This window comes from Sphaeramia orbicularis, chromosome 15, assembly GCF_902148855.1.
Source record: "Sphaeramia orbicularis chromosome 15, fSphaOr1.1, whole genome shotgun sequence".
NCBI lineage: Eukaryota > Metazoa > Chordata > Actinopteri > Kurtiformes > Apogonidae > Sphaeramia > Sphaeramia orbicularis.
Genome location: NC_043971.1, coordinates 24,780,654 through 24,796,023, shown reverse-complemented (window position 1 = coordinate 24,796,023; position 15,370 = coordinate 24,780,654). Strand labels below are relative to the sequence as shown.

The following is a 15,370-nucleotide window of genomic DNA, read 5'->3' as shown; positions in this document are numbered from 1 at the left end:
GAATTCTAGCACAGACCACTTATAAGTAACCAAGCCACATAAAAATGGGCTTTATAAAACATTAGCTGTGTATGGTATTAATCACATATTGTTCTTCTGTTTAACTGAATTTAAGAGATCAGTATGTGCAAACACTTCCTGATTTCCATTTCTAATACTATGCTTTGATGTTCAAAACTTGTTAAAAAGATCACAATTTTCCAATTATTAAGTTACGTCATGGAAAATATTCCAAAAACAATGGATCTGCTTTTCCATTGCATAGAAAATTTAGTGCTACTGCAGTCATTCTGACACCTACAGCCATCAACCTGAGCTTTATTTTTTCACCCAAGAGGCTGCCAAGTATAGCTGCCTTGCTCAAGGGCAAACTGACAGTAATTGCTGATGGCCAATTTGTGTTTCTTATTCAGTTTTCCCTGCCCAAATTCCCAGCTGGTCTGGGAATTTGAAACAGAAACCACCCAGTACTAGCTCCACTTCTGTAAACTCTGTGCTCTGGCTCACTCTCTGCGGTATGTACATGCACAGCAAATTGGGCATCGCATAAAAGAAATCTTAAATGTGATCGGCGACAACTTATTACTTATAATCATTAAAGGTATTATTACTAGATCACCAGCAGTCACGTTAGTTGACATGAACAGTTTCTCCTTTAATAAAAGATATAAGGATGTTATGCAGACGTTAAAAAACTGTAGACACATTAAAACTTTAAACTTCATTCTGTAAATTAATGAATGAAATCAGATGTGACAATTGACTGATTATTAAATTTCTCTAATGCTTTTCAGTCATGCTGCTTATGTTACATGGAAAATGTGTCAGAGAGAAAATAAGCCTTCTATTAAGTTTCAGCAAAGTGGAAACTGTTAAAAGCATTGACAGTTTGTATAAATGTTCCACCTCATTTTGCACAACCTCCAGTGCAAAAAAAATATATCAGGTGTGTTTTATAATATGCTCTTTGTCACCTAAAGATGTAGTACTGTGACACAATCCATACTGGCTATTCCACACATACTGCAATGTGTTTTTTAAGTGTAAAGTCAAAAAAAGACAAAACAATAAGTGATAAACACATCTGGCTAAAGCTCCTCTAAAAACCCATAAAGACTAAAGAATATAGCCTTGTTGTTTCTGTAAACACAAATGAAGGCCTCATGAAATATCAGGTAACTACAACAAAAATGAATGCAAGTGAGTAACTGTGGAGACCAGATGCCTAAAGTAATTTGAAGTTCTATTTTAACGAGAGTAGCACAGCAGATTGGCCAGGTACTGTGGCCTTTGTACTGTGTTTACCATAAAACCACTCAGTCTCAGGGGAAATGGATAATACGGCAGCTCAACCACAGCAGAACTGAAGCTACAGAAAGAAGCAGCTGCTCAATAAATAATAATGTAAAAAAAAAAAAAAAAAGACTGAGACACTGTATGTGATAGCCGACAGCAGCAGGAGTAATCCGTGACGTCCACAAGCTGTTCTCTCACTCGCCACAGCAAAGTAAAAGCCGGACAAAGCAGTCAGCACATATAAAACCAAAGAGCCACATGAGCCGCAGATTACAAAACAAACTAGAATGGAAGGGGTGTCGGTGGGTGACGGATTTAAACGGAAGAAAGAGTGACATATAGGGTGAGGATCATACTCCTCGTGTCAGAATGAAAATGATTGTTGTTCTGTTTCTTTTGATGGGAATGCCTTTCATGTTAGGAAATTAAAAACAGGTGTTGTACTGGAACACACATTATGCTTTCCATCCCCATGTGAGGGTTTTTTTTTATGTTACATCAAAGACATACCCACAATATAGGAGGACGTTATGGGGTGAAAAAACAGACTAAACATCTACACTTCATCTCCTGGGGTAGTAGATGTACATCAACTCTAACAGTATTACATTGCTTGATTAATTAGAACACTACAGGATAGGACAGATACATAAAATGGTTTGGTTATTACCTCTATGCTAAATTTTTATAATATATAAAACTATGAATAGACTATTATAACAAAATTAGTAATAACAGTGGTCCTTCTTCATTTCTTTTTTTCAGTGAATAATCTACAGGAAAACATGTATTATTTTTTATATTTGGACATTTAAATAGTGCCTATAACCAGTATAAGGTTCTGACAATTGTTCCCATAATTTTTCATATGATCATTCAAAGACATTTTCTGCATTATAACTGCATTTTCTTTTATACCAAGTTAAATTTTTCACTGATTGCTGGCGACCATACATTTGAGCATGCCTTAACGATGGCTACCTCAATGGTCCAAGTACATATGATTCCAGCTTCAGCTGTCTGATCGAATCAACTCGTCTGCCCTGAGATGCATTAGGCTACAGATCCACATCAAAGGGTTTTAATGTTCCCCAGAAGCTATGTCCCAGACAACGTCTACACATCTTAAAGAAGTGGGCTAATATACTGTAGTCTTTCTACCTCACATTCAAAGCCATACAGCTCACCACTAGCTATGCTTCTTTCAGTCATGATTTTCAGTTGTATACATTGTGCGTTAAAGAATCGTCTTTGGAAATGGCAGCCTGGTTCTAAAAGGAAAGATGTCTTTGTTTAAGTGAGTCTCTGTTTGAGTTTAACTCTGAGCAGACAGTGCTCCAGGAGGTTCAGTCTCAGCTGCTGTTACAGGGCAAGAGGGATGGAAGCGTGACAGTGGCAGCTATTTTTTATTCTATAAACACACAGCTTAAAAGAAACACATTTAGTCCCAAACTTCACAGGGCATTATATTTCCAATGCTGACAAGGAAAGTTCACTTTTATTATCTGTGACATTTTCATATTAGCTTGTATGATTTGTGGACATTTGCTTTTAGCAGCATCAGAGGGAACTTTTCATATTCAGTAACTGTCACTAAAAGATTTAAGCAAGGGCAATGAAGGAAGAGGATCAGTGCATGCAAACACATAGAATTTTTGGAATGCGTATGTGTGGAGTAAGGCTGATGTTTCCGTCCTGTTCAACTGTTGTCTATCATTTGAACCACACGAGATTCAAAGAAAGAGCTGAGATGCAAATGACTGCAATAAAAAGGAGGCTGGATTCCTGCCCACTGTAACACTGTTTGATATATGTACTGCATATTCAGTACATTTCGCAAAGTCAAATTCATCTAATCCGTCTAATTTTAGAAATTATGTGCATGGTTTAGTAAACCAGAAATGTAGTTTTGGTATTCATTACTGTGTCCATTATCATAAAATACTTTGTTAAAGAAAAATTATTTTTGAGAAAACCTATACTGTATAAAGTGTTTACCATAATAAATAAAACATATAGTATTCATTTACATTTGTACAAAACTGAGAACTGAAGTGTTTTTGAAGTTTTCTAAAACCTACATCTATCAGCTCCCTACTACATACCCAATGGTTCTTCTTCTATAATATCTATAGCAGGTGTCCCATGTCAAATGTCACAGCAAATCCAAAGAGCTTTGCAATGCACCTGGCATGCAGCTGACCAGCAAACAGCGGAGAATGATGACTCAATCAGCTGAGGAAGTGACTGATGAGAATCACTCAGCAGGAATGGTTGGAGGTCATTGGAAAGTATTATCAGGCTTTTTGAAGCTTGACTCACTCCCGCTAAATAAAACACTCACATTAAATATCTGTTTCTCATTCATATCACCAAAACAAAAGCCAGGCTAATGGTAAACATTTAGTATGAGAGGGAAAGCTATACACAGATGCACACACACACGCACACACACACACACACAAAACTGCATAATATGTTAAAGTTTTGTACTTTGGTATACCTGAAGTACTCACTGCTGTTGAATAGGGATTCATATTACACGCATTTTCCGCCCAGCAGCCACATCCATAGTGAGCTGCCTGTGAAAACAAAGAAAAACCAATATTTCAGACACAAAAGACTTTGGTTGGGTATACATATCCAGTAAATTATCAAACAGTAGATTTAAGCAAGCTGCAAATACAGCTCACATGCAAAGTTTACAACTGTCAGGCTTTTCTCAGTAGTAAAGTCAACAGCATTAAAGCAGAAAATTCTTCTGATTTTTTTTTTCTACTGTTTAACTCCTGATAAATGAAATCTCATGATTTCCTGCAGCTGCATTATAGAAGGTGTTTATATGAGAGTATTTGCGAAAAGAGTTTAAAAACCGTAGATGATGATGCTCTGATGACATTGTTGACTGACTGATAGATTGTTTATATTGAACATGTTAAAGTAGAAAAAAGACAGAGAAAAAAGAAAAGAAAGGAAAAACTACACAATGAATGTATATTTACAAGTGATAATCTAGAAAAATTTGTATACATATACATATAGACACATAAATCTACACTCATACATACATGAAAATTGATTTATATATAATCTAATATACACACAATTACATACATAATAAATATCTGATATATTTTGTAAATAATGTGCCCAAAAAGGAGTGGGAAAAAGTAGATTTTATTTGCTCCCATCCTCATTCCAAAGTCAGAAATTAATTCACCTACTTCCTATCAATAACTAAATACTAAATAATCTATTTATTAACATAACATGCTGAAAATAACCTTAAATACACTCATATATCTACCTATATACTTACATAATCATAGTAATAATACTAACAATCATCACTTTTACTTATCATAATACTTACAGTAACATATCATATTGTTTCAGTCAATATATAAATTGTATTCAATATTATAGCACATCAGTATATCATTATACTGATGTGCTATCATTTATAGTCATGTTGTATAACATATGTTTTTATTATTGACATTGTCATTATCTCCATCACTACTACTAAATCATATCAATAATAATAATAACAATAACAATAGTAATAACAACAATTATACTAATATTATAATTTATAGTCATTTTAAATAGATTATCATTAGTATCACCATATTAACTACAACCGGCAGTGATAATAAGAACAGTAACAACAATAGCAACAATAATAACAATAGTAAAAGCAATAATATTAATAATAATAGGTACATAATATTCTCTTATTGCAGTGACAATGACATGGAAAAAAAGGGGAAAGAGCTGGGTTACCTGGCCAACCCTGCCGGGGTGTTTCATTGCCAGACCCCCGCTGGACACCGCTGCAGCTACGTTGCCCTCCAGATCGACCACAACGGCTCCCACTGTGTCGAGGCACCCTGAACCATATTCCTACAGCACAGGAAGGAGAGTTTAGTGCTGAAACTTAAACGTATTTTTATTATTAATCCATCTTTAAATTTTCCCTCCTAACTGTCAACTCTTAAGGTTGGCTTAAAATATTACTGAAAAAGCAATTTTTTATTTATTTTTTAAAGTAAATCCATATAATTGATGATTTAATTTCTAAAATTAAGAATGTACTGAATGGGGAACTTATGAATCATTGCTTCATACCATTTGTATTTCATCAAAATATGTTGTGAATTTTTTTCCCTGATTGTAGTTTACCTTGGAAGTGACTAGTTTGAGAACCATTATGAGTCAGACTGCATGATAAAAGACTTCTGCAGGGGGAATGTGCAAAATGTCATTATGATACATGGTCAGAACTCCACTCCTACCAAAAAACCAAGAGCATCACTGAACCTAGACTAATAAGGCAGAGGAAAAAAAAAAACAACAGCCTTTCTCATCTGTCTCATACTCTCTGAAATCAGCCCTGTCTCCAGGCTTTTGAGGCCAAAAAACAAAGAGAGCCAGCTTTTTAAAACACTACAAAGATGATGTTGTCATTTCTTATCAGCATCCATGAGTGTGGAAATAAATATCCTCAGTAAATAGTGACTGTAAAGCTTAAGGGTATTTTTAAACAACGGTGTAACTATATACCATCAGGAGACAGGTGTCTACATTGGTCTTAGAAGAAGAAGAATGGAAAGATTTTATTGCTTGGCAAAAAGACAGGCAAAAAACAACAATTTGTATAAAAACTGAAACCAGGTTTGTTGCAATTGTGTTTTTCATCAACCAGCAGATGCTAAAGTTATTTCCTGTTGACAGAGGTAGAATTTTTAAATATCCTTGGATGCAAGTTTATTTGTTTATTTTTCATAGGGAATGTAAAAAAAAAAAAACAACAGCAATGAATGACAACAATATTAAAAAAGACACAAGGAACTGTCCTTTTCATTAAAAGTAAAGCAGGATAAATTTATGGAAATGTGGTCAGAATGGATTGTATATATCACCCAATTGAGGCCAGATTTAATTTGACTGGAAATGACAAATTATATTTGTACTGGTTGAATGTAATGGAGTTGAAACTTGTATGGATTTTGAAATAGGGATAGTGAAAATAGGGGCAAAACTGTGACATCTTTTTGTTGTAATGTATGTTATTTAACAAAATATAACAAAAAAAGAAAAAAAGAGAAGATTTATTTTAAGAAGAGTTGTTTTTTGTTTATTTTTTTCCAAACAGAGAACTTATATGGAATGTGTATAAATTAAATTTCATGTTTTAACATTGCTGACATGACATACAAATGTGCTTAGTTGTTTTTTTTCTCTTTTACTGTCTGTTTTTCCCAAATGAAAAAAAAAAACAATTATTAAAAACAGAAGAAAAAAAGAAAAGAAAAATAAGTAAATCTTAACAATATTATGCCACAATTTATCATTTATACATGTGGATTATGCATAATATAACTCGTAATATAAAATTACACTTCATTTTCTTTAGACATTTCAGGTTGTTCATATTTGTTCAGGTTATTCACATTTTATTGTTAAAGGATAGTTTGTAAATTTAAATATTTTCATAGTGTAATGTTATTTTTTTCCACATTAAACCACAAAGAAGAAAAAAAAAAAGACACATGGTCACAAAAAAAGCTACATATGACCAAATGCAACCATAAAAACTAGTCATACTGTCTGTTACAGGTATGTACTGGTGGCTGAACATCCCATATTAATCTTTAATAGGTCAAATAGGTTTGTGTAAACATTTAAGTGACACATGAGAATTGAAGGCAGATCATTAAACGAACTGACCATATGACTCACAAATCAATCACACAATCATGAATCACGGTAACATGCCTAAGTCAACAAACAGTTCATCTTGGTTGTTAGTCTTTCTTTTCACGGAGATATCATTAATTTTGAGGATTGATGAACCTTGAACTAAATAAATAAGAATACTATTCAAAAACACGCCTAATGAAGCACATCGAGGTATGGCCGTTTACACGTTTTACTCCATTTAACACCATTCACATTGAAACCAAGGTAAACTCTCCCACCCTCTTCTGTGTGGCTGCTAGTGAGCTGAGAGCAAATTGAGTCTGCTTTCAGCTGCTTTTAACTCAGCTCAGCAGCACGGCACTCGCATATGTGCCGCTAAGGGCACTGAAACCTTACACTAACTCTTGTCAACACTTTAATCATTTCTTGGAACTATCTGTGCAACCTGGTAATACCATTTTCCCTTGATGACCCTGTAAGAATGTGAGATCATCTCTGGCAGAAAATATCTTGATGTCTTAGTCGCAGATTGTCAGTAAATTCTCTCTGTGTATAAAAACACTAGATTCTACTTTATTTTTCCTGTGACTCTTTCTTTATGTTTTTATCTTTTTACTTATGACAATTAACATCATTTTAATAAAGTTTTCAACATCAGTGAACACCTCCTCATATAATTAATATGCAATGTCTTCCAACCACATCACCCCAGTACAATATTTACTTCATTATATTCATTACATTCCTCAAATTCAAGTATGACAGTACAAGTCTGCACTAGTCACTCACTGTATACTCATACTAATACTGCCCTCATGGATTTGAAATGCAAATTCTAAAGTTTTGCTAAAGCGCCACTATAAAAAATACTTGCTTTATTTTAGCAGACAAATATTTTGAAAAGCTAGATTGAGCCAACAGATCCATGTTTGCCCACTCTCTCATGCAGAACATTTTGTTTAGCACAGATGGCGCCATGTTTAGATGTCAAACATTTACTGTATGTCAGCGATGAAGCGAAGAAACAAGAACAGCAGAGAATAACCCACAAAATCAGAAAGGACTTCTAACTATTCAGCCGAGCAACACTATGCTGTACTTCACGGAGAAATGATGTACCTAATACTACCTGCTAGGACAGTACTCACATTTTCACTTGATTGTCGTCTTTTCTTTGTCTGATTATGCCCTGTGTCCATTTTCTCTGCCAGCTCCATCTTCCGTTTGTTCCTCTTATAAGCAGATAAACTGAACTCTGTGTGCAACAAAATATTTGTAACTATCTGTCTAAATCCATACAATGTGACACTGTGTTGTATTACTTAGATGAAGAATTAATACCATAATACTCACTGGTAGCCATTTTTTCTGAGGGACAAGGTGGTATGCCATGGCTAACAGCCCAGTCATGTGCTCCTCGCCCTACTAAGAAACTGATTCAAGAAATTTTATTAACAAAGGATAGCGATAATATTACGACACTGACAAATTATATTGATATTCACCAGGGGGGAATTCTGCCAGCTGAAAGCTTCCCTTTCTGAGCTTCACTCAGTAGACGATTTGCGACTAAGACTGGGTTCTTAATACCTGAGGATAAAAGACAGAATTACATTATTACATAGCTATCAATTGAATATTATTTTTATTTATTTCAGCAGAGTAGTTCATAATGAGAACAAAGCACTGCAATTCCATAGAATACACAGCCTAAACCACAGGGCCTCAATATTTATTCATCAAAAAGAATTTGAGCACAAAGGTCTAAGCAGTAAATTAGCTCTAATCTTATTTGCCATTTTTGTTCTTCAACAACTGGAACATTTCTTATCTTAGTATGCACTTTAATAGGTTTAACATTGCAGGGCACTAATTATTCAGTTTTGTGAGTGGTGAACAATATATTTTCTTATTGAAATTTGCATTCATCAACACTAAAGCTGTAATTAATGATTATTTTAATTGTTAATTATTTTCTTGGTTGTTAGGTTTATTAAATTCTTCCCAAAGACCAAGATCACTGATAAACCAATTATAGACACAAAATGGTTGCCACTTTATTTAATAGTTGACAAATAATCTATTAATCAATAAATCACCGCTGCTCTAACTGAGCCTAAAGCTTATCAATGCACATTTCACTTATTTTGCTGTTGTTACTTTCATCCTTGACCCTGTAACACATCCTGTTGCATGTTTAGGGAAAAAGCCAAAAAAAAAAACCTCATGATTCATGTATATATTATATTGTATGAAAAGCCCAGACATATATTATATGACTGTTACATCATGTAGATTGTGCAACATATATAAATTCTTGATTTTTGGACTGAATACTAAGTACTTTCACCCATGGGCTGAGTCTGGAATAAATCAAGAGAGCTTGCATTTGAATCAAAGTGTTCAAAGACACGTACACAGATCTGTACTGTGCATAACAGCCCTTCTAGCTTGTCCTCCAGGGCCCAGGATAAGAATTTACCCTTAATCTATTTTTAATGTACACCATGACCTTTCAAGTCACCCTGGGATGGTAAAATGTAAATAAGTAAAAACCTATGATAGTCAGTCATAGCTTTAACTTAAATATGAATCAGCTTCAGTGCTACAACAACACAACAGTATAAATATCAACACATGCTGTAGTTACTTACCACTAATGGCACCTACAGCTCCATAATGCAGCGACTTCCCATCCATGATACTGGCATCACATTCAATTTCCCCAGACAAATTAAGGTTGGAGCCCATTCCCGCATTTGTAAACGGAGAGTCCTGAGAACAATTAAAAACATGCAGAGTCGAGATTAAGGCTTTATTTGCTTTGAGCCATACTGTCAATGTTAATATGCTGAGATTTTTTGTGTGGAGTCACTCCCTTTCATGGTCTTAAACCTTATTGTGAAGGATTATTTTCCAGAAAATTGTTTTGTAGGTAAATGTGGACCTTTAATAATGCCCTTGCTATATGTACTTTTAATTTTCAAGCCTTTAAATGATACTATGAAAAGTTAATCAGAGAAAATACAGTTTTTGTATGATTTATCACAAAAAGCATTTATATCATCTATGTACCATCCAAGGTTTCAAGAGCCTTAAGTGTTTTGTATGATGTTTCTCTGTACTGTTTTGCAGCTGCAGAGTTCATCACTGCTGTTGTTCTTTTTTCAAACACTGGCCTGAGGACAATCATCCTTTACATCATCCAACAGAAGGTACATCTATCAGAGGCTGGAGCAAACAAAGGTCTGTTCTGCATAAACACATACACATGTCAAACTAAAAGATGTCTGGCTGTTGACTTTTTCATACTTAGATTAGTCCAATCTAGAATAACTGTTCTACTTTAGGCACACAGGTGTTATTATATACAGAGTTTATAAAAACTGAGTTCATATCATAAATAACAAACCTCAAGTTCCACTAGCGCTGCAGCAACCGCTTCCACTGCTAGAGCCCCAGATTTGAGCTGGTCCACTGCCTGGAAAAAGCAGAGAAACCCTGCTAAAAGGTGGCAGCTTTGTGCTCCTTGGAACTTGTTTTGTTCACTTTCCTCTACATATTATGATTACACAACAATTTATTGACTCACATTCATGGTTATTAGTTGTAATACATCTCCCATTCAACTACATGTATTTCTTTTAGACTTTAACACAGATTAGTGTTGTTGCACCTTTTTTTTTTTTTTACCGTTGCTGAAATGCTGACTACTGTCAAAATCACCTTTAAATATGGTGGCATAGCCCATACAAATATAATAGTTAACCTTCAATTTTATTATAAACTAGAAGCACTCGGAGAGCGCAGACCTCCGCCAAGGCTGATCAGTGGCCCCCCCCCGTGGGCCCCCCCACCCCCGATCACCACCAAAATGTAATCATTTCTTCCTTATCCCATTTCCAACAAACCCTGAAAATTTCCTCCAAATCTGTCCATAACTTTTTGAGTTATGTTGCACACTAACGATCAGTGGCCCCCCCCGTGGGCCCCCCCACCCCCGATCACCACCAAAATTTAATCATTTCTTCCTCATCCCATTTCCAACAAACCCTGAAAATTTCATCCAAATCTGTCCATAACTTTTTGAGTTATGTTGCACACTAACGATCAGTGCCCCCCCCCCGTGGGCCCCCCCACTCCCGATCACCACCAAAATTTAATCATTTCTTCCTTATCCCATTTCCAACAAACCCTGAAAATTTCATCCAAATCTGTCCATAACTTTTTGAGTTATGTTGCACACTAACGGACAGACAAACAAACAAACAGACAGACAGACAAACAAACAAACAAACCCTGGCAAAAACATAACCTCCTTGGCGGAGGTAATAAATCCAATACAGTGCACATACAGACCAAAATTTAATGTGCACATAAAAACTATAATACCCATAAAGTAAACTTACCCGTTGGCAGGCCCTTTTGCACACATGCTTATACTCCTTGGCCTTAGATTCAGAATGGTATCCTGCTCCTAAATAAAAAAAAAAGATGGTTAAAAACAGATGGTTTCATCGTTTACAAATAAATACATAGATGATCACTTATAAAACATTTACCACATATGTGTATCTAAATAAACCATAGGAAAACTAAGTGTGGATTGTACAGACTCATTAATATGCACATTGCTGTATGCACTCAGTTACCTGCATGGACTAAAACAAATCCACCAACACCTTTCGGCTTTTGGTTCTTGCTTGATTCCTGTGTTTTGGACCATGAATTGGCCAGAGGACAGGAGGCCTGCTGCTCTTCAGCAGAATTCATTAGACTTTCCATAACCCCTGCATAACTTGACAAGCCTATCATGGCCTATCAGACAGTGGTAAGAAAGACATTTTAATGGTGCACCTGTGAAAGATATCAAAATACAAAGATCAATTATCAGGTAAAAAAAAACAAAAACAAAATAATGCAAGATGTTCATAAAGCGTTTTTGGCAGGATTTATGAGGGTAAAGACTTTGAAAATTAAGTAAAGTAAGTGTATTTGCAGAGATCATTTCATACATACAAGAATGTTAAAGTTACTTTTATTTATTTTACCTTTATTTAACCAGGTAAGTTAAGCACTTTCTTTTTGCATAATGCATAATGTGAACCCCCATCTTTTTTTTATATACAAGATGAAGTTTGTTTATTTGTGTTGGACTAGAACATGTTACAAAGTGATGCATAATGTGCATTTTCCTTGATAAGGAGTCAAGTAGACTAAAATCGTAATTGCAATACTGTCTACAATAATATTATTTTTTCAACAAATCATGCAGTCATAAGAAACATTAATTTCAAGAAACTCAATTTATCAATCTTAAAAATGATGTGGTACGTTAATGATTTGTTGAAGCTTTAGTCAGCCAGTGGGGGAATGTAATAAAGTGCTTTTTACCAGGGTACTGAAGTAAATTACAATGAAATGTTTAAGATTCACAGAAGGACCGGAAACTGCCAGAACATGTTACTGTAACATAATACACTTGGTCGATGTAATCACTCGTAAATTTGTACAGAAATTGTTGTTGAACTTGCCTTTATTTAATTAGAATTTTCTTTGATCATAAGTATTTATTTATTACTGTACGGAAGTTGTTTGTCATGTCTTTATTTGTTGTAACTATGTCATCAACATCATCACCTTAATAATCTCAACTGGTTAAATAAAAGATATATATATGTATATATATATATATATATATGTATATATATATATATATATATATATATATATATATATATATATATATATATATATATATATATATACACACACACACACACTTGGTATAACTACACTTGCATTTCAGTATACATCTACTCCTCAATGTCTGAGTTAAAGATTGGATATTTTACTCCACTTTACTGAACTCTTGAAGAACAATCTTGCATTTACTGAAAAATGCTTTCCCACATGGCCAAAAACAGAACTGAATTTCTGAGCTTGTGCAAAGTTGTGTGTTCAGTGTTAATCTTATACAGGGGGAAAGGGTTTTTAGAAAGAAAGAATGGAATGGGAAAAATACTTGTTATTTCCCATTAACTCTATTTTAGGTTACTGTGTATATTTTTGCTACTTCTGTCATTGGTCCCCTGTATGAGTAGCTATGTTTTTGTTTTTGTTTTTTTGTTTTGTTTTTCTTTACATATATAGAAGTTACATGATGTAAAATGCTGATAAGATTATGCTGCCTGAAAATAAAAAAAAAAAAGATAATTACAAAAAAAAGAATATGATGTATTATTGCAGATTAAACTACAGTGTATAATATTCAAAATCAGGTTTTAATAACCATACAGCACAAACATGCAATACAGTAACACAGCTGTAATATATACTGAAAAACATCATATTTCACACATTATTTTTCTGCAAAATGGCTGTTTTTACTTTTTGTAAAGTACACAAGAAAGTAATTGCAGACTTTTACTTAAATAATGCTTTCACTTGAGGTCATTTTTCTTGTAGTGGAATATTTGCACAGTGTAGTTTGAGTACTTTGACTTAAGGAAACTTCTTCCACTATTGTCATGTGTATATTGGGATCAGCTCAATGCAACACACATCTATACTGTACACACCTTTACTCTGTTATTCATAATCTATAATGTAAAGTAGTAGGTACACATGACACTGTATTTAACGTAGACTGACATTACGATAATAAATAATTGCGTTTATTTCGCTTGTCGGTTTAAAGTTGTTCAGACAGGCAGTGACAGTGTTCGTCCGGTTTAGGTGACTAATTAGAAATTAAATAAGATTAACTGCACAAAACGTAAGTTATTTCAAGGAACGCTAACTGTCTAGTGTTTTCGTTAGCTTCTTTGCTAATAGCTTGCTAACACACCAACAAAACAATGACAACTTACAACTTTCACTTCTCTTCAATTACCAGAACTGGCTGGTAGTCGCCGTGTTATCCACTATTAATTTAACCCACATAAACAGTAGTTGAACCAATAAATCTATCAGACACAAACTTTGCTGTCACATCCTCTCACTCTCACCCCTCCATCCATAGCTATTTAGCCGTAGCATCGAAAAGTACTTCCTGGTTCAGATACACGTTGCTAAGGAAGTGCGGTAAGTACAAACACTGGTCCACGTGGCTCAAGCGTGGGTGCAGTACGTCTGAGGGCTGCAGGCGCACTAAGTAACAGTAATCCATGTTAAAAAAATAAATAAATAAAGAATAAACAAACAACCTTATCTAAAAACAAAAACTACTCCTGAGGGCAGTTACAGGAGTCTTCTTTTTGCTTATTCGTTTTGTTTTACAGTTTGTTATTTGCTATTATTATTAGTTTGTCTTTTATTAATGCGTATATTTGTATATTTGAGTTTTTATCCTGTTATATTATAATGATATGCTTACTGTTTATTTGCTTTATTGCACTGATTTAAGATTTGCAGAACATAGAACTGGCCATCCTGTGACATGATCAGTGTGTGCACACCTGCAAATAGTATATATAGCTTTTTTGATTTGTCTTTAATTTGATTTTGCACTTCTTTTGCCCATGTGTGCTTTTGTGCTTTGCTGCTGTAAACCTGGAATTTCCCCTTGTGGGACTAATAAAGGCATATTTCATCTTATCTTAGAACTGTAATGGACATCTCTGCTCAGATTATAAATTACCTACAGTAACATCAGAAGTGGGTGATGCTAATCAAACTCACACACATTTTCTGTCATAAACCTATCTTTTTTCCAAAGTATAAACAAATGTTTATGGTTAAAGTGTTTATGATATTAAAATGAATTATTGTCAACCCACTACTAACTCCCTAATTAAGTTATTTCTCCCTAATTAAGTTATTTTGATATCAAGTCCATCACATGTAGACATGTTATAGATATATAATAAACTAAAATCTGACCAGATATAACTTTTTCACTTTAAACTGAAATTAAAGAAAATAGTTCTTTAGCCTGTTAAGAAACCTTATAATCACATCCCTTTACCCAGTAAGCCAATTTTTGTGTTTCTAAACATATACCTAGCCCAAATGCTATGAATAATTATTTCCACTAAACAATTCAACACTTACAGGAGGAAAATGATATATGTTGTCATTGTGATAAAGTACTCAAAACATGTATAAGTAAAATACTTTTTTCAAAGTATGTTAATATAATTCTAAAACGTGACGACATTGGCTTTCATCTTCTCGTTAGACTGAGAACTTTTAACTCAACTCAAGTAAATTTTATCTATAGTGTCCAAGTATCACAAATCACATATTTAGACATCGTTTAAATCCATTCTGTCCTCTTCCCAGAGTCACTTCATCAGTGGGTAAATCCTCAGTAAGAGCTGCAGGGATCCCTCCTCTAGGAAAGACAGAAAGTTTCACATGTAAT

The 15,370-nt window shown here is 34.3% G+C and overlaps 1 protein-coding gene across 2 annotated transcripts in view; it reads right to left on the bottom strand.

The window, feature by feature from the left end:
• tasp1 (taspase, threonine aspartase, 1) overlaps positions 1–14,062 on the bottom strand; it is a 32,364-nt gene extending 18,302 nt beyond the window's left edge. For both annotated transcript variants that reach the window (XM_030156294.1, XM_030156295.1), the window contains exons 1-10: positions 13,875–14,062; positions 11,655–11,859; positions 11,412–11,479; positions 10,415–10,483; positions 9,657–9,777; positions 8,508–8,592; positions 8,356–8,435; positions 8,151–8,257; positions 5,083–5,202; positions 3,800–3,878 (exon numbers count right to left, since the gene is read on the bottom strand). In XM_030156294.1, coding sequence (XP_030012154.1) covers positions 3,800–3,878; positions 5,083–5,202; positions 8,151–8,257; positions 8,356–8,435; positions 8,508–8,592; positions 9,657–9,777; positions 10,415–10,483; positions 11,412–11,479; positions 11,655–11,817 — 892 coding nt within the window. In that variant the 5' untranslated portion in view covers positions 11,818–11,859; positions 13,875–14,062. The remainder of the gene's footprint in view (positions 1–3,799; positions 3,879–5,082; positions 5,203–8,150; positions 8,258–8,355; positions 8,436–8,507; positions 8,593–9,656; positions 9,778–10,414; positions 10,484–11,411; positions 11,480–11,654; positions 11,860–13,874) is intronic.
• Positions 14,063–15,370: the final 1,308 nt, after the last annotated feature.